The sequence below is a fragment of the Grus americana genome, chromosome 2, assembly GCF_028858705.1.
Source record: "Grus americana isolate bGruAme1 chromosome 2, bGruAme1.mat, whole genome shotgun sequence".
NCBI classification, from domain to species: domain Eukaryota; kingdom Metazoa; phylum Chordata; class Aves; order Gruiformes; family Gruidae; genus Grus; species Grus americana.
Window position 1 is genome coordinate 114,918,937 of NC_072853.1, and position 19,205 is coordinate 114,938,141.

Here is a 19,205-nt window from a genome sequence, read left to right on the forward strand (position 1 = left end):
CGCAGGGTCAAGCTTCTCCAGAGATGATTTGTGGCCCAAGTCACAGAAGAGCAATCATAAATTGCAGCTTTTCAACACTTTCAGTAGGCGTTGGAGAGGAAAAACAATCAAGAGAGGAAAAAGTTCCACCAAGAAAACACGTTTTGAAGCCCTTGAACAAACTTAGCAAACGAGCAATAAAATTAATGCTCAAAGCATCCACTCAGTCAATTTTAAGTATTTTCCTGTTTTTTGAGTGTTTTTATTTTGTAATCACTTACATCAGTCAATGAAGCAAATTAATTTAATACTTGCATGTATATAATAATAATAATTTACTTTGGGGTGTTATGGCATTGAAAATAATGTCTCGACTATGCTGAAATTTAATTCACTGTAAGGCAATCTTATCTTGTAGAAATAAAAGGGTTTTGTTCCTTGTCCTGGTTTTGGCAGGAATACAGTTAATTTTCTTCCTAGTAGCTAGTATAGAGCTGTGCTTTGGATTTAGGATGAGAATAATGTTGATAACACACTGATGTTTTTAGTTGTTGCCAAGCAGCCAAGGACTTTTCAGCTTCTCATACTGGCCTGCCAACGAGAAGGCAGGGGGTGCCCAAGAAGCTGGCAGGGGGCATAGCTGGGACAGCTGACCCAAAGTGACCAAAGGGATACTCCATACCATATGATGTCATGTTCCGTATATAACTGGGGGTGGGCCAGGAGGAGGGGCAGCTCAGGAACTAGCTGAGCATCAGCTTTGGGGGTGAGTAATTGTGCTGTTCATCACTTGTTTTGTATATTATTATCATCATCATCATCTTCCTTTTCTGTTCAATTAAACTGTCTTTATCTCAACTCATGAGGTTTTTTCTTCCATTTCCAATTCTCTCCCTGCTCCCACTGGGGAGGCGGGTAGCAAGCGAATGGCTGTGTGGTTGTTTTAGCTGCCTGCTGGGTTAAACCACAACATTCCTTTATATATTTTTCCTGTAATTAATTTTGTGCTCTTGCAGCAGATAAAATTTACCAAATTGTGAAATTGCAGAATAGTACATCAGAATTGTTCTTTGCATGAAATAAATGTTAACCACATAGACAATAAGTTTCACAGTAGAGCTCTTTAGATTTTACTGAGGGAGAAATCCTTGCTCTTGTTGAGTCAACAGAAGTTTTGCTATAGACAGTAATGACAGCAGCATTTTACCCTGAATAACTAGGGGGAAAAATCCTCTTAACAGAAACATGAAAGTGTCACAGATGGCTTAGAGGCTTGCAGCAACACAAGTTACGCTTTGAAAATTAGTGGATTTTATGACCTTAAAAAAACCCCCACACACAACCTAACACAGAAGTGACCCCTATATTGGGGAGAGATCTAAAGGGAGACAGAACTTCATGGATGTCTCGTGATGGAAGAGAAAAACTGTTTCTTCTACCTAAGGAAAGGAGAACTGAGAGATGGGAAACTTCCTGCGCTACACATGTCTCTAGGTCACTGGCCCTGTAGCTTCAGCTGAAGTGTCATAATGCTGCTCTAATGTGGTGTAACTGCAAATAGATCCAAGATGTCTTACTTCTCAGTGCTGTGTCCTTATTACTTGGCCATTGCTCTACTGCTTGGGGGAACCTAGAGATGAAGTGAAACACCAGTTCCTCCTAAATTTTCAGCTTCCTGCCTTTCTGTCTGTCCTTAACTTTGGAGATTTGACCTGTTTTATAATCCAACAAGCAGATTCAGGGATAGATGTTACTCTGCACAACATTACTGGAAGGCCTGACATTTTTGCAGCCACAGACAAGCAGAAGTCTATACTGCAGACATTGCAAGTGACTACAAGTGTTGTGTTCATTACCTGTGTATTAGCTAGCCCAGAAAATATTGCCGTGACGGCACAGGCATCAGAAAAGCCGGTACTTCTAAAGCAGGTAATTACTTCAGCAGCTAGTTAATGTGAAGTTCTGTCTCTAATGCTACACTGCTGAACAGCAGATCAGAACTTACTGGATAAATTAACATACTTATTCAAACTTGTCTGTATGAATGTATGTATGGCCATTGTTCAAATGAGAGACAAAGCTGATCATCCCTTTTGTAGCAACAGGTCTTACATCATCACACCCATGTCATCCAGAAAGGCAACAGGCTACTGCAGTAGAAAAATCAGTATCTGATATATAGAGAGAGATGCAGTGCAATCAATTCAAAAAATGCCTAACTTCTCATCCACTGAAAAAGTGAGAGAGATTACACACCTAGGACTTGCACTGCTACCACTCCATCTGTATTTTTTGCAGAAGCTGCAGCATTTCATTGTTTTATTAAAACTAATCTCATTTTGCCAAGCTGATTCCACAGCTTTGGGTTACTCAGTGCAGACATCCTGCTGGCCATGGCAGCAAAAATGAGAGCACATAGTTAAAAAATAAGCTAGCTTTGACTCTATGTCATCTCAATCCTTGTCCTTATTAGCATGACTCTGAGGGGAATGTTGGTTATGGCAATCCAGAATAGCTGAAGAGATGTGTGTGGTACACTTCTACACCCTTTTGCATGCTTACACCATCAGCTCGTTTTACAGAGCACACCAAGCAGTCGGGTAGTTGTAAGGTTTTTTTTACTTGGCTTTACTGGACTGAAGCAAGCAACAAAATGTACCAGTTTCCATTATGGGGATGGGACTGAGAAATTTAATATGAAGTATTATTTCAAAGACAGAAGACTTCTTCAAAACAAGTAACTCCCATTTCAACCACATCCACTACCAACCCCAAGGACATTCAGGCAAAGACATGTTCTCAAAATAGTTTTGGAAAAAAATACATCCTAGAACGCACAGTGGTCAAGCAGGCATTATTTCACCCCAAGCAAAATTAGTCAATGCCTTTGTTGTTATTGATGTGTTTTAACTTACTCTAGCATGATCAGTTGTCTTTATGACCCTTAATCATTTAAAAACATAGAAAGAGGAGAGGGATTCTGTAAGGTTTATGTCAGTTGAGAGTAGCTGACAGGTCTTGGATTGTCTTATTACTGCTGAGGAGCTCAGCAGAAGAGGTACCATTATAGATATGTTCCCTCACAAGCTGGCTATGAGGTGTAGTTCTAAAAGAACAAAGACTTTAGATCCAATTTGCACGAGCAATGCTAACACTTGTCAACCTGCAGTTGGAAAAAGGTGTGGATGGATGCTTTGATTCTGTACATGAAAGGCATGTTTGGTCATTATTCTTGCATTCAATGGACCTTCTGCAATTCTTCCACATCTTTTGATGAGTTGTACTATCCAAACCAAAAAGGATTCAATACCCTAACTGTAGGTCTTTCCAGTGTGGAATAGAGCAGGATTACTTCATGAGCTTTACACTTAACGTCCCTGTGTATTGCCCCACTGTATCACCTTTTTTCACCGTTGCATGGCATAGTTGAACCACATGTAACACGTAATCTGCAAAGCTGCTGTATAGGCAGTTGGTTGCTAACTTGTGTTTGTAGTCTTCATAATTCCTGCCTAAGTCAAGAACCTTGCAATTGTCCCATGGATTGAACCTTACTGTTGTTATTTCAGACTACTTCTGACTAATCAGTTTTCCTCTGAAACTTCAAAACTTATAAAAGGGTCATTATTTCTAAACTGATTGCCACCTTGAAGACCTGAAGCTAGGCAATGCAAGAAATTCCCTTCTCTCACAGCAGCTGATTCTTTTCCTTCTCCACCTCTCTCCATCTGTGTTTTCTTTCTTCCTTGTGAGAGGTTGTAATTGATTCCAGCATGTTATTAAGTCCTCAGTTTAATCACTGTAACCTAGAACAGAGCTGTAACCTTCACAACCTGAAAATGGCCACAGCCTTGAACTCTATTCTTTCCTCTATTGAAAGGATATTCCCTTAGGCCAGTAAATGATTAATGTATGTGAACTAAAGTAAATGTCAGGGAGAAGGAAAGGGCAAGTACTAAGACCTCCTTACCAAGTCAAATATTGCAGTGTTATCTTGATGCTTTGTACAGACCCCCCATCCCCCTTTTTATTGGGATTACCTTTAGCACTCCAATTACAGCTGGTGGATAGCTCAAACCGACCATATTTGAAGTCCGTCTGTACATTCTACCAAGATAAAAATAGATAAGGCAGCACATAAATAGAATTAAACAAAACAAACAAACAAACAAAACCCATAAATCAACAGACCATTACAGGAGATCTTATTTAGCCCAGGAAACCCTAACTGCAATTTGGGGTTTTTTTCCTTCTTGTTCCTAACTTGCACAATATTATCTATACCATTCTTATTGTATAGCCTAACTTGAGACCATACACTCCCTAGTATCTCATAGTTTGGTTACCTGGCAGGACATCACAGAGAATCTGCCAATATCAGGTCTTCATCAGAGGGAAAGGCTACATTGAAATGAACAAGATGTTCCTCATTTTCCACTGCAGATGACCATACTACTCTTTCAGTTCCCTTAGTCCTTGCTGGTCCACATGTAAGCTAATTCTGAAAGTATTTCAGAAAAAAATTGTTGTCTGCAATGATTCAACTCCAGTTCAGTACAGCTGTCACTTTTGTCACTTTTTAAGATTGGTATAAAATCTTTTAGGTGTTTGCCATGTGTGTGTGTTTGAGAGAGACAAAGAGTAAGGCAGTAATCAACATCTGCAACAATACTAAAAACAGCACTGAAGTATATACCAAATTTTAAACTTGTTTTCAGGCCACACTGTGTTTAACAAGCTTGGTGAATGCAGCAACACTGTCATAGCCAAAATGCCCTTCTGCAGGTCACCCTTTTTTGCACTTAAGGAACATAGGACTAAAGATGACGGAAAGCTCTCTTCTCCCATCTGAAATGATCCTGTGTGAAGTCTTCCTTCACTTCTCTTTTTCTTTGTCATGTTCTGCACTCAGAGCTGAAAAAGTCGGCCCCCGCTGGAGAATTAAATTCACCCATTCCCCAAATTACAGAATTTCTAACCCCCTCCTCCATCCAATCAGGAGCCCCATAGCCTTCTCTTAGGTGACAATTCAGGCAGAGTCCCTCTCCTGTAGCTCAGGAGAGCCACAACCCTCCTCTGGTGCCATATCATATCTGAACACTTCCTCCTTTGGGCCACAGTGATTCAGATCACCTGGAAAACAGCCTCCTGCAGCCAGCTCTCTGCAGTTCATTTACTTCCTTGTTGAGCAAGTCCCTCACTGAGAATGAGGGTTAATTCACAAATAGCCTGTCAAATCTAGGAGAAATCAGTTCCAAGGAGAAATGACAGTTTTAGTCTTATCACAGTGTGCTGCAACTCTTAACACATATACAGTAACTTTGGTACACAGATTAAAAAATCAACTATAGACATGCCAGAGGAGGCTTCTCTGTGTCTGTGTGGCTTGTGGTCCACTGTCTGATACACCCAACCACCTGCACAGAGGGCTGGTAGGCTGTCACTGCAATTCTGATGAACAGCGAAAGGTGCTCTGCTCTTCCATTACTGACTTGAGTTTTGCTGTAGAGACCTGGGACCTGCTGTCTTTCATGCTGCCTAAAGTCTGCTGGCAGTCTCGCGTGTGCCAGCCCTCCGTCTGGCTTGAAGGAAAAATGTCAGCAAAGAGTGGTTACTCAATAAGAAAAGGTAAGATTGGAAGCGAGTCCAAACTGAAATGACTGTTTTAAAGGGTTCAGAAAGTGAAATCAATTTTAGTAGTAGGTTCTGATGCAAATCACAACAGAGAAGGCTGAGAAGACTCAATAGGTTTCTTGAAATTCTCCCTGAGCTCCAAAGTTTTCACTTCAGTCTTGGCCTATAGTTCATTCCAGTAATACTATGATACAGGATTTTCTTCTGTTTCTTAACAGTTCTTTGTAAGAAATACTAGACCACAGACATAAACAGAGGCAAAGGAGGACTGGGCTGGGCTGACCAAATTTCTCTTCTACCTATGGCTATACAGAGGTGTGTATTCTCTGTCAAAATTATTGCATCTGTGCTATTACATCTGTATTATACTAAGAACAGATCAGTATGTGCTGTTTCAGGTTGCAATCTATTACATAATCGCAGGTTTCGAGGTGCTATCCAGATCTGTGTAGAAACGTCATTAGAAGCATATTAAAGTATTCTTCATTCAGTAGAGTCATCTCCTAGTTCTCTGAGGTCTTTTGGCCCAAGGTACTCTCCTCAATCTCCTGTCACTGTGTCAACACATGCTACAGATGCAATCCGCGGTGCCTGGGCAGCTACTAGAGCAAAGTAATTACATGCTCCTTTACCTCTCTACAAATATCCCAGCTTGGACTGCATGGACAATACTCCTGAACCGGGGCTTTTCTTCTGTCCTTTTGAGCATCATCCCCATTTGCCGTGTGAAGGTAGAAGCCAACCAGTCCCGGACCTCCGAGGGCACAGAGTCAGACTGGATGTCACTGAGCTCATCTTCTGTGTCCAGTAAACGCCTAGAAGGGGGAGGAAAAAGATGGGTAAACAGACCCCCTTGGAGAGCATTGCAACTTTATTAACAAAAAAGAAACTCACATATATTCTAATTACAGCAATTGTTAAAAGTCTGTGGTTTGTCAGCCCTAATGGAAAACAATTGTACAAGTCTTCAACAGATTGTTTATTCTCTTGTGTAGTTAAATGTCAGATTGTGAAACTCACTACTAGGCTGACAAACAAGAAGTATCAGCCTCCTGAGCACAACTACATAATCATCCACTGACTTCTCATCTTCACATCATCAATATTCCTGACCTTTCTGCCCTTCAGAGCTCCTTTACGGTCATGCCTAGCTTTCCAGTTAGTATCATACAGTCCTCTCCTTTCCCATTCTGGTCATCTGAGGTGACTATACAAGTACATTTAGCAGTGAGGAAATGGCATATAACAGAGAGGGAACTCCTCTGCCATGTCTTACCAGTCTACTTTTATCATGACCTGGAGTAAAATTTTTTTTAATTTCAAAGTCTTGATACAAGTGAAAAGATTAGTCAAAAGGAACACAGAAGTAGGAATTTAGAAACTTTCGGAAAAAGTGGGACACAATTATTATGAAAACATTTCTCCAAGAGAATATATATTAAATTTATGATTGCTTTTGATCTCCTTCCCTGCCCCAGGAAACTTAAATAAGTTTTCAGAGCAAGTATTGAAGATCCGCTCTACACAAAATACAATATTTTAATGATTAAAAACATATTGTCTGTGAGTAATAAATCTTGGCTAAAACAACTTTCCCAACTGACATGTAAATTACATTTTTTTTGTCGTTGCTACTGGATATAAGAAGAGTGCTGATGTCTGTAGTTAACTCACCTAGTTTCATCAATGTATACTGACTCAAGAACAGTCGCAGCATATTCCAAATTCTTCTTTAAGTCTACAACTGAAGCTTCCCCTCTCTCTAACTGCTTTACCAAAGACCGCAATCTAGAGAAAAGGAAAACAGAAATCTGATTATTACAAAGAGAAATAGGTTTGAGAGTGAGCGTCAGTTCTAAACTGGATCCAGCATGAGACCCAGCATACATGATTGGCAGGTGAAAACTTTTGGAAGTCTACAAGGTTCTTTAAGCCACATACAAGGAATCAACAAAAATCACTTTTCAAAGATCAGTTACAACGATGCCAGGCAAATCACATTATATTTAGGCTCAAATAAGTCAGCGAGTTATGACTGTCCCCTGCTCATACTGAAACAAATTAAAATAGATATCACTTGGAATTTAACACAGGAGCTAAGAGAGGGCAATTTTATTCCAGCCATAAGAAAGGAAGTAACTTCTTGAGTAGCATCTGTTGACAAATGTCCACCATTTATGATGACTGGTGTACACACATGCAAAATTGTATTAGAGTATATCTAGAAATGCTATTCCAGAAATACTATATGAGATTAGGATATGCTATGATTTTCATTAAACCAAGAGGTCACCCTTAGACTATCCCACCTCTATTGAACAGAACTCATGGAAGTTTTTTTATCAGGTTATTATTTTCTTTTGTCTTTTCCTCTCCTTCACTCTACTTTCTGTCACAAATTAGAAAAACAAAGGGAAGAAAGAGGAGATGAAAACTTAACAGTAAAGAGTAAAATCTAAATATTTTAAACAATCAAATAGACATGCCTGCAATTAGAAGAAAATTATCATTCCTTTAAAAGGACAATGGGATAAAGATTTAACTTGTTAAAACATTTTTGTGATTGTCTTCATCCTTGTTAAACAGCAGTTAAATAAATATTCAAATACACATTTAACACTGTAGCAGAAATCACAAGTAGTTAATCTGTCCTGTTCAAGATGCAAAAATGTAGAGGAGTAGTCATGTCATCTAAAATTTGTCTTCTACTTGGGAGACTACTCTTCCTCATCTTTTTCAATAGTCCATGGAGAAAAATAACCTTTTCCACAAGGTAATTCAGAGCTAGAGCCCAATATAGGTGCCTGCTCTCACTTCATTAACCATAGTGGGAGCCCAACCTCCCAACCTCCTATAGCAGACATGTGCATGAAGTTCTTAAAATGAAGTAAGTATCTGTGTTCTCTTGCTACAACAATCCCCCTGTGGCATCAGTGCTTTCAGGAGAAATCAAGTCTCCGTGGGGCTGTATTTCATGGCAGAGCTGAGGAGCAGTCAGTCTGCCCGTGTGCACTGCACCAACAGCTCTTTCCAGCTGGGTTTCCTTCCCCCTGCCTTTCCCCACATAAACAGTGAGGCTGTGGAGAACAAAAATCATAAAAAGTATTGATTGTTCCTCTGGCTAGGTCACATAAATGTCACTCTTACTGGCAGCATTTCTGCTGACACACAGCTACATACTTAGTTTTACAAAGAATCTTGAGTAAGAAGTGGACCCTTCATCTCCAGGAGGATTAACTCATCTGCTTGTCAGCGGCCGAAAAACAAAAGTATTGTTCAATACTTCATTCCTGATGTGAGAATGGAGATGGGAAGGTCAGTGATGTACTAATTCACTGAACACAACTCTTCTCATCTCTGTAAGCCAGGTGGAGAGCATTCAACTATGCCAGCGTATTTCCCTCCAATCCTGGAACCCAGCTCAGCATGCACAGCAACCTCAGCCCCATGGAAGAAGAAACATGGCTAGGTGCTCCCATATTCCCTTTTCTGTGTAACTGCACCACCAGGTGTGAGCAGCAACATGTCTTTGATGAGCAGCGCAAGGAAAGGTGCTCCCCCACCTTGCAGGTTAATTCCAGCCTCAGGCAGTGCACGTGGAAGATGAATTCACCTCCTCCCTAGAGCCAAACCACTGATCCCTCCTACCTGTTCCCAGCTTTTCTTGCCAATGCAGGAGGGGAGGAAGAGAAAAAAACAAAACAACTTTCACATCCAAACAGTAAGCATTGGTTCATATGCCTCCTCCTTCCTTCATCCCATGTACGGGGAGTCCAGAGATGTGACCCCTTATCTAGTTACCAGAAACATTGTTTATACACAAGCCACAGGAGTCAATATTGCAGGAGGAACATTATCTTAGGCTCTTCCTGACTTTTATTTCATTGATTTAAGTACTTGGCAACTCTATGCCACAAGTCATTCAAAATTCATGTTCAATAATAGCACAGTGAGTAACGGTTGCTTCATGGCACCAGCATTCATCATCGATGAAGATTATGCAGAGTACTGCGTGCATCAATCATTTGGAAAAACAGAAGTACAGTTGTTATAATAAAACCTTATCACATGATCAGCCACTCTCATGAGAAAAAAAATTACATTGTCTTTGTCTTACCATCCATTATCTACAACTATTTCTGATTCATTGAGTCACAGCAGCTGCTGCCAGTTACCTTTACTAAATAAGAGTCCGGTGACAGTTTGTCTTTAATGCCTTCCATGTATCTCTATTTTTTTTTAAATAGTCCTAAATGCAATCATGAAGTTAAGGTCAGGCTGTCCCCACTGAAGGGCATCCAGGCAAATTTATTAGCTGAAAAATTCTGATTCAGGGTGTCTGAAGTAATTCTGGAATTCAATCAAATTCACCAAACCATTTTGACTGAAATAAAAACATTACCACAAACTTTTAACACCTTTTATTTTTAGGAGCTTGTATTAAAGGAATGGAAGCAGAGGGCAAGATGCTGACTTCCTATCTCAACCCATAGACTAGTCACTGCAGCAAGTGAGTAGGGTTCAGTCACACGTACCATTGCACAGGAAAATGCTGAGTCTGTCAAGCTACTGACTAAAAGAAACATACTAATATAATTATCGTAACAAATTTAAGGAACTCAGTTCATTTACTTTGCTTTTATTGTTACTGTTTTGTATGAACAAAACACTTTTTTCAACCAAAACATGTTTTGTTCTGTTTTAAAATTTCACTACAGACTGAGCAAAACCTAAATTTTCATTGTTTCTTTTTTTTTTCCCTCCTTTTCCTTTCAAGTTCAGAGCTAAAAATTTGCACAGATCTACCAGACCTAGTTCCACTGAAGCCCATGGAGTGAGTTGTAGGAGAAGCAGCCACTCCTGTGCATAAGGAGATCCCAGGCCAGAAGGGAGGTGTTAACCATTTGTAACATTAAGCTGTCTTAAGACCATGGCACATGCCACAAGTGAGCCAGGCTGTAGGTCAGCCGAAAATTTCTCAGATTATGGTCATCAGCACAGCAGCTACAAAGAACTGGTTAGTCACACACTATTAGCTCTAAATCTAGTTGCTTAATTATATTAAGATAGAGCTAATGCCTTTCTTAATAAGATTTCCAAGGGAAGCTATTCCTCCAGCCTGCGAAATCTCTGTGAACATGTGCCAAATATTACGGAAAAAGTCTGAGAGCCTTTGTTCTACTCACAGTTATTTCACATTTTAGTCCTTGGAATAATCCCTTAACTGCCGAAAGGAAAAGCCTAGTCCTAAGCAATGCTATGCATTTTAACTTCCTGTGACCCCACAGGGAGCTCAAGTACATGTAAAATCTTGGAAAAGGGGCTAGACCACTTCCAGAATACGGCCTCCTGCATTGACCTTCCAAGGGAAATATCTGTATGCACCCACCATAAAAAAACCCTGAGAGTATCTGCAAATAATCCCACTGAATTCAGCAGAGCAATACATTTGCGTGCAGCAGGCGGGTCGGGTCCTCAGTGAAGGTGAGGGGTTATCCAAAGCGAACGCTGTTCCACAGCCCCACTCCCGCTCTTTTTCTTGTTTCCCTGAAGTACTAGCTATCGTGAGATTCAGGGAGATGGAAAGCAAATGACTAGAAACTGGGCAACTGAACTCAGTCCATGAAAGTTACACAGCTCAAAGACCCAAAGCCACTCTAAATCCAGACTAACAGGAAAAAACGAAGCTGTTTTCAGCGTGTTCTTGAAATGTAAAATTTCTGAGTAACCGCTCCAAGCATTCTCCTCTGTTATAAATAAAACAGTATCTGTGTACAAATATTTATCTCCTTAGCTAGAGGGCTTGCTTTTATGCTGTTGAATTTTTTTAAAAATAGCATTACATATCACTGCAGAGATTACCACCACAGTCTGGATACCAGTCAGCTTCAATTACCATGCAAAGCACACGTATTGTCTGAATACTTGGGGCAAGTTCCTTCAATTGGTGTAAAGTCTGCAAAGCTGCATGGCTAGTCTCCACATTTAATTTCAAAGCTTCACAACTGTGATTCACCACACGCTTTCAACAGTACAACTCAATCTTTTCCTCAGCCATTGGTCCAGCTGAGGAAAAAACTACTTTGAATGTACATTAAAAATTAAAACATATAAAAATTTCTAATATCATTAGAGATTACCAAGGATGGAATATTTATCCCTGTTTTACTCTTGAAGTTAACGGCTAAACAGTTTGATATTGACAGCTGAACCTGATTAATATGTTGTTTCAACCACAATAGCCTACTACCTGACAGATGAGGTTTGTAGAAAGCAGATATTTTTTACTATAGCTGGGAAAAGAGGGCAAGCTATCGAACACAGCACTGCTAGAGCTGGTTAAGTACTCTCTTGACACGATGTTCTTTCATCAATTGTTACTAATTCTTCGAGATCAAAAGCTATTCACAAGCCTCTGCCAAGTCTGATACAAGTTTCATTAAGAAAGCCTACAGTGGAATTTCTTATCAAAACTAAGCCCTGTCCGCGTAGCGAAGGCCCTCACCAGGGAGAGGAACCCTGGGCTGAAGTGATCGCCGCTTGGTCCCTTTTAACACATACTGAAATTGGAGATCCCAGAGCTCAGGTGGTAGACTGAGGGAACCATCTCTGATAGGTCAGTCCTAAAGAACAGCTCAGTGGAAGACAGGACTTGTACCCTAGACCAGAAAATCCTCATGAGCAGATTATTTGCCTGGGTTGTGAGTTCAAAAGTGTGCTACAGATATGGGTTGGAAGAAATTTTTCAAGGTTTCCTGTCTCCCATCTGATGAGGAGGAGGAGCGGAAGGTAGATGTGGTCCATACCACACCAAAATGCTTTGGATTTATCTTTCTGCAAAATGTTCGGAAAAACTTCAAGAGATTTGAGTAACATGAGAACTTCTCCCACCCTCGCTAATAGTGACACCACAAGCTAAAATCAGTTACTGGCTTCTTTGCTGCAATAACTCCAGAAAAGATGTGTCATTCTTACTTCCTTTCAAAGATGCACATAGTTCATACTCACAAACAAAACCTTTTCATAACACTAAATCATTCCATGGCTACAGCTATAGATGAGAATGTCCCTTCTCAACTCTTTTGTGAGAGTTTTACTGATGTACCAGGTTTTACTGATGTACCAAGAACACACTGTGCAAAAAGTTTTGCACAGAGAACCTAATTTTATGGACGCCTGACAAAAATGGGTGCGTGTAGCAACAAAACGTCAGGTGTCATATCCTGAATGTTGGTTTCATATCCCAGGAGAGAATCTGTTCTTGCTATTCCTCAAGTTTCCACAGCTTTGGAATCAACTTTTAAAATTTAAGTCAAAGTTTCCTTAAGCAGACAATATCCCATTGCATTCAGTGCAATGCTGACGCTGCATTCCATGAGCAAACAGTTTGGGGGTTCCCTCTTAAACATAAAGGATCCGGTAACACATTTTGTAAGAAATCAGGTTTGCTCTCACCGTCTCTCCCTATTCTTGTGAAGTAACTTTGTGCTGGTCAGGCATTTCCTTCAGTCTCAAATGTCACCAACTTTAAATGGAAGTGGGGATACTTGTAAAAGGCGTTGCAATTGCATATCGGATAGGAATGTAAGCTGCGACATATCCATGTAAGAAACCATTTCTAATAATCTTGCCATGATTAATGCTTAGATACACAAATTTCCCCCCAAAATATTGTCAGCATTAACTTCAGTATGGGACATTCTGTTCATGCTCCTGTTCATCACAGAGGTTCACAAGCAAAAACTGGCACACAATGAGATTGCTTCCAGTCACAAGAAGGTCCTTCATGAGTTTTCTGCAGACAAAAAGAATGTCATTACAATTAGACCTTAGCGAGGAACACTTTCAGCTTCAGCAAATCTTTGCCACTCTGACTCTGGGGGCATGAATAAGAGGCACCTTCTGCTATCAGTCTGTGTTCATGTGGTTTTTGTTAGTCAAATTACCCTTATGCAATGAAAACCCAAGTGAATGATTTCAAAGACAACTCATTTACAATAACATTCTTTTGATAGCCAGCTCAAACTGCCTTTTTCAAAAAATCAAAGTAAATAAATAAAATCAACCACAAGCTTTAGAAATTAACAAAATAATAATAATAATCAGAAGTAGACCTGATTGCATAAATGCCAATTGCAGTTTACACACAGGCTGGAAAGACAAACATCCGCTGAACTGAAAGACAAAACCTTGCCTTCTGATCTGCACAGTACATTCCTTACCCTTCTCTGGGAGACTACATAATTACTGGTAGGAAATTCATGAATAAATTTGAGAAACAGATGTTCACTGTGCAGTGAACTATATTTCTATTCAAGAATTGCTACACAGAAATAGGTGTGCATCTGCTATCTCACTATAATGTACAAACTCAATAAATCTGATATTCCGAGGACATATCAGAGTTAGAGAGCACGTGCAGACCAGCTAAGCAGCAAGTGCATAGAAGGTCTGTCAGATGCCCCATGACAGTATCCAACTGCCTGCCAGCGTGTAAAAAAACTGCAAAGCAAATGCACAGGATGTTTAACACTGCCCAAAAGTATCCAGAGCAGACTGCCCGCGGCTATGCGGCATAATGCATGTGTGCAGTAGCCTCAGTCAGCCGGGTGGACAGATGCCTCCACAGTTTGCACAGCAGACCCTTTGATGCTCCATTCAAATAGAGGGTTGCAGAGAGGGGTACAGAACACACAGGAAGTAATCCAGGAGCTCGCCATGTTTTTTCACAACAGTCAGCAGGTATGATTCATTCCACAGTCTGCCACATCTTAGTCTAAGGCTCTGCATATAGAGCATGTGTGAACCACCAAGGAAAAGACACAACCTAGAAAGCCAGCTCCAGCAGTAATCCTCAAAACAAAGCTGAAAATAGAGTAACTGGTAGCCTGTGACCCAATGGATTTGTATTAGGCTGGACAGTTATCTTCTGTGGCTGCTTTTGTATAGAAAAATGCAAGTGAGAACATCCAGAGGAAGATAAAACGTGTTTGCAAGGAGCAATCACTGAAACACAACACATTACACTACACTGGCATTTTTCGTCAGAAGAAATTACAAGCAATTTCTCAAGTAATTGTTTTGCCTTCCTCATGTTTCCTGAAATATCTTTCTTCCTTTGAATAAAAAAAAAATAAATTTTGAAGTGATCTTGTATTATTTAGAAGCATGACAATGCAACAATGATAAGTTCAGTGGCCTTGGCAGGATAGTGAATGGCTTGTTTCAACTCACTTTAACTCAAATAAGCTTTTGACCACGTTAACCAACTATAAGTGAAATCATGTATCGTTTGTTTTTTCACTTCACAGTCATAAATTCTGTCATGCTTATTACAGGAAGGGAAGTCCTGTGCCCAAAACATTAGCAAACTTTGGCTTACTGGAGGATTTTCAACAAAACAACAGCCTAAGCAATTCCTCAGCCACCAAGTCCTTTGAATTACTCTTGTCTCCATCTCCTGCTACTGAAAACTTCTAAAAGGCATACTCTCTTCTGATCTGCAAACACCCTTCCTATTCTTGAGTTCTGAACTTTGAGAACTGAGTCAGAAAATATAAGCAGTAAAAAGCCTTAATGTGGGTAAAATTTTGATGTCAGAGTCTTTGGTGATGAGGTCATTAGAAGTCTTAGTCATGAGTCCTTTTTCATTCAAGTCAAGCACCTCACCTAGCACTAAACTTTCATAGAAATCAGGCACAAGGATGCCCATGGAAGTCAATGGAGATGGACAGCCATGATGAGTCACCTTCAACAGCTGCCTGTCACACATTTCCTCAGGAAAGGGTGCACTGCTTTTTTGATGTGCCTCCCTTCCCCCACCAATGACAGAAATGAGCTACGAGATGAGCTTAGACAGCCATTGTGGTTTCAGACAGCTAAGATGAGGTGAGATGACTCTTTCCACTGTATAAACTGAGCTCTGAATGAGGGTAAATTTCAGATATGGGAGAGAAAGAACGGCTGCTATATTGTGTTTTCACAACCAGCCATCTTCTAACTGGTGTTTCCCAAAGTAAGCTTTCCTTTTGGCGGATTACTTCTTTTTGGGATGCTAGCATGCATTAGTTTTTTGGGGAAACTGTAGGATCACTGAATTTGTTGAAAATGAGATCCAAAGAAAGCAAATGAAGTCTCTCGGAATTCAGCCTTTCCAAATCACTGGTGCCTTTTATAAAAAATGAACTCAGTTATGTCAGCCACAAATCTAACCATTTTTAATTTGCATCTTTAAAAATAGGTACCTGAAACGAACCATCTAAATTTGCATTTGAGGCAACTAACATAGTTTAGTGTTGATACATCCAATGACGCATTCCCCTTTGTTTTATACAGATGGAATCTTTTTCTTTGAAACCACAATTATCACACTTCCGGGTCCTTGAACAAGGTCATTCTTCCAAATGATGCTAGCAGATTGCTTTGTGCAGATCTGAATGTCAGCACTCCACACTGGCTCTTTACTTAATGCTCACTGCAGAGATCATGGAGAAATTCAACAGATACTTTCAAAATATTTCATTGTAACCTTAGTTCTCCCCCATCTGTTGCCATTAAAATCTCTATGGGCAGAAAGTCTGCAATTATCTCATTCTTTCCAGTTCCTAAAATCAATTACGTTCCAGAGCAGCTTTTAGGAACCCACAGGGCAGTTAGGCAAGTGCAGATCAGAGTCCACATGCAGTGTGAAGTTCAGGCAGGAATATGTCCCTGCCTGGTCTTCAGAAATGCCTAGTAAGCAAAAGTAGGAGAATTGGTTCCCAGGCTGCTTCCTTTCAGACCACCTTCAGCCATCAGCACTCCAAGACCCAGACAAAGACTACATCTCACTTATGAGATCAGCCATGGCAAGAGACAGGCACAGATCAATGGCAAATTCCCTTAACACCTCAACGCTCTTTACTGGGTTTGGCAAACTTGAGCTTACTCTAACGGACCCCTAAGTTCCTCTAGATCTCTAAGGGAGCTGCATGCTCTTGAAGTCATCATCACTGACCCCACTAGAGACAGGCCAGCTGATATTAGCAAAAGATTTTGTGCTATATATAAATCTGGATTTATAAAGCATTATCTCATGAGTGATACATTTTACACAGCTGCTAACGTTAATTTTTGCTGTGATCAGAGGTAACTCATTGATAAAACATTTCAGATTTTGTTTATTCTAAACTGGCATAAATGGCAAATGGTCAGATTTCTGGTTAAAAACTTCAACCACTTCCTTTATATGTAAAAGCCTATACCCTCCCTTGGTAGATTTTGGATACCCAGGCACTGAGGCTTTTTAGATACATTTAAGATGTGAATCCTTGCTTTTCTGCCTTTGATTTCCATTCAGGACAACATACGTACCAGGAATATTACAGAGCTAATTGACTGATATCATTTATGTAGCTGATTCACTGGTCTAAAAATAGAAAAATGAGCTGAGTCAGTAGTAAAATTTTACTTATTGCTGTATTAAAGCTCTGCTATGCACTTTTTGTAGCCTGAAGAAATCATTCTGAAAGTTCAGGAGTTCACCATGCTTCTCTGGTAATACTAGCACGTGCATTTGTTAGCTCAGACACTTAATATGCCTTTTCTCAATATACAATTTACATTTTTGACAAATATTTTTAAAAGCAAACTGTTGTTCTCCTAAAGCCTACAAAGTTTGCATTAATCTGCAAAATCATTTCCCTCTTGGTGGCTGCAAGTTGGCCAGTCTATACGTCTACAAAACAAGCCCATTCTTGCTACACTTAATTATCTTTATTTTGAGGGAAGCATTCCCAAAGTCAGCAGTAAACATTCCCTTGTCTTCTGCTAAAGGCTGGAAAACCAAAGCCATTGCCAATTTTTAGCTGCACATGGAGAAGGTGTTGAGCTAGATATTTGCCATGCCAGGAATCTTTAACAACCTGGGCGCTATCAGGAGAACTATATTCTTTGGAGAGAAATGGCAAGAAGAGGCAATTATGAAATGAAAACTGGAGGTTGCCAAGCCACAAATTGTAAGAAAAAATAGTTGAGATAGGGTCCTAGCCATGGGTTTTTTGGGATGCAAATGATTCGGAATAGTTCTCCACACAGTGGTCTTTGCATTGCAGACTGCTTCCTTGTCATAGAATCACAGAATGGTTTGGGTTGGAGATGACCTCAAAGATCATCTAGTTCCAAGCCCCCTGCTATGGGCAGGAACACTTTCCACTAGACCAGGTTGCCCAAAGCCTCATCTACTTTAATTACCAGCCTGGCTAATAGATCCAGGTGTACTGTGGCTAACCATTACTAGCCTTTCAAACCTGCATGTTTGCTAATAACTAGATTTACCTCAAAACCACAATCTGGCCACTGCAGCACTGATGGTTAAAGTAAGTTCAGGTGAAAGGAAATTTCTGAGCCATGCTCATTTCTCCAAGACTACATGTCCTATTTAGAGACGAACTCAAAAAGGCTACGCAAGCATTCCAAGAAGTCCATCCTAAGAATATATCATGCACTTTTGCTTGCTGGAATCTTACCACCTTGTTTTAATTGCAATAACTCACCTCTCCTTTACTGAGCCATAAAAAAAACGGAGTTAGAATGGCTGCTTCAGCTGGTACAAATTACCAACCGCAGATGTTATGGAAAAACTTCAAGATTCCATGAAATACATATTCAGCAACTTGATGGGTCAAAAGTGCAATTAGCCAAATTTGGAGAGCATGACTGGGAAATGACCTCTTAGGGGAAAAGAAATTTTGAAATTGATGGCTTGTTCATTGTACTACGAAATAAATTAGCAGGTAGAAATGAAACAATGCAAAGTTTGCACTAAAAATAAAGAGAAGAAAATTGTGTGCAGCTGACAAAATGGTAAATTGTAGGAAACACTTTTCGTTCATAGCTGTTCATGTAAGAAGGAAAAAAATCGCCTGAGATTTCCTGCACGCACTCAGTAGAACACAAACAAAGCACTTCAAAAACATCTGTTTGAAATAAACCAAGGTTAGAAAGAGGAGCAGCTCTAAAAATGTCTTTGAATAGTGATAATAAGAAAAAGATGCAACAAAGAACAACAGGAAACTTGTAAAGATCATTTATTAAAATAAACTTCTTATGCATATTATTATTGTGTTTACGAGGACATATGGCTCCCATCTCCATTCCCTGCACGCACTGTTGGCTTCTACATGGTGTGCAGGACTCTCATTGGGTTGCAGGTATCTGCAGACCAATTAGCTTTGCTTTCCTTCTGTAGAGGCACTGAACACTTCAGCTGGACTCACTACTGCAATACCCAAATACCCTCCTGCCTCAGGCTCTGACTGAAGGAAGTATTAGCTCCCAGATGATCCTTTTGCAGATAAATGTTTTCATATTTTTCTTGGTAAATTTTTATTCCTCAAATATTGCTAAACAGGCACAATAAATATGGATTAGCTTAAAATCTTGGCACCAATACTATCTTGTTTCTGCCTATCCTTGCCTTTCCTTCCTATTTTCCTCCCTCATCCTCACATTGGCTCCACCATGACTAGTTGAAATTTCACTAGCAGCACCTCAGTGATTTCCTTCACTCAACCTTCCTGAGGCCTATTTCTGCATTATACCACATCAATAAT

General features: G+C 40.0%; 1 protein-coding gene across 13 annotated transcripts in view; it reads right to left on the bottom strand.

The window, feature by feature from the left end:
• PDE1C (phosphodiesterase 1C) overlaps nt 1-19,205 on the bottom strand; it is a 392,346-nt gene that overhangs the window by 128,938 nt on the left and 244,203 nt on the right. For all 13 annotated transcript variants that reach the window (XM_054818612.1, XM_054818608.1, XM_054818613.1 and 10 more), the window contains 3 exons: nt 7,288-7,401; nt 6,246-6,428; nt 4,020-4,086 (listed from right to left, as the gene is read on the bottom strand). In XM_054818612.1, coding sequence (XP_054674587.1) covers nt 4,020-4,086; nt 6,246-6,428; nt 7,288-7,401 — 364 coding nt within the window. The remainder of the gene's footprint in view (nt 1-4,019; nt 4,087-6,245; nt 6,429-7,287; nt 7,402-19,205) is intronic.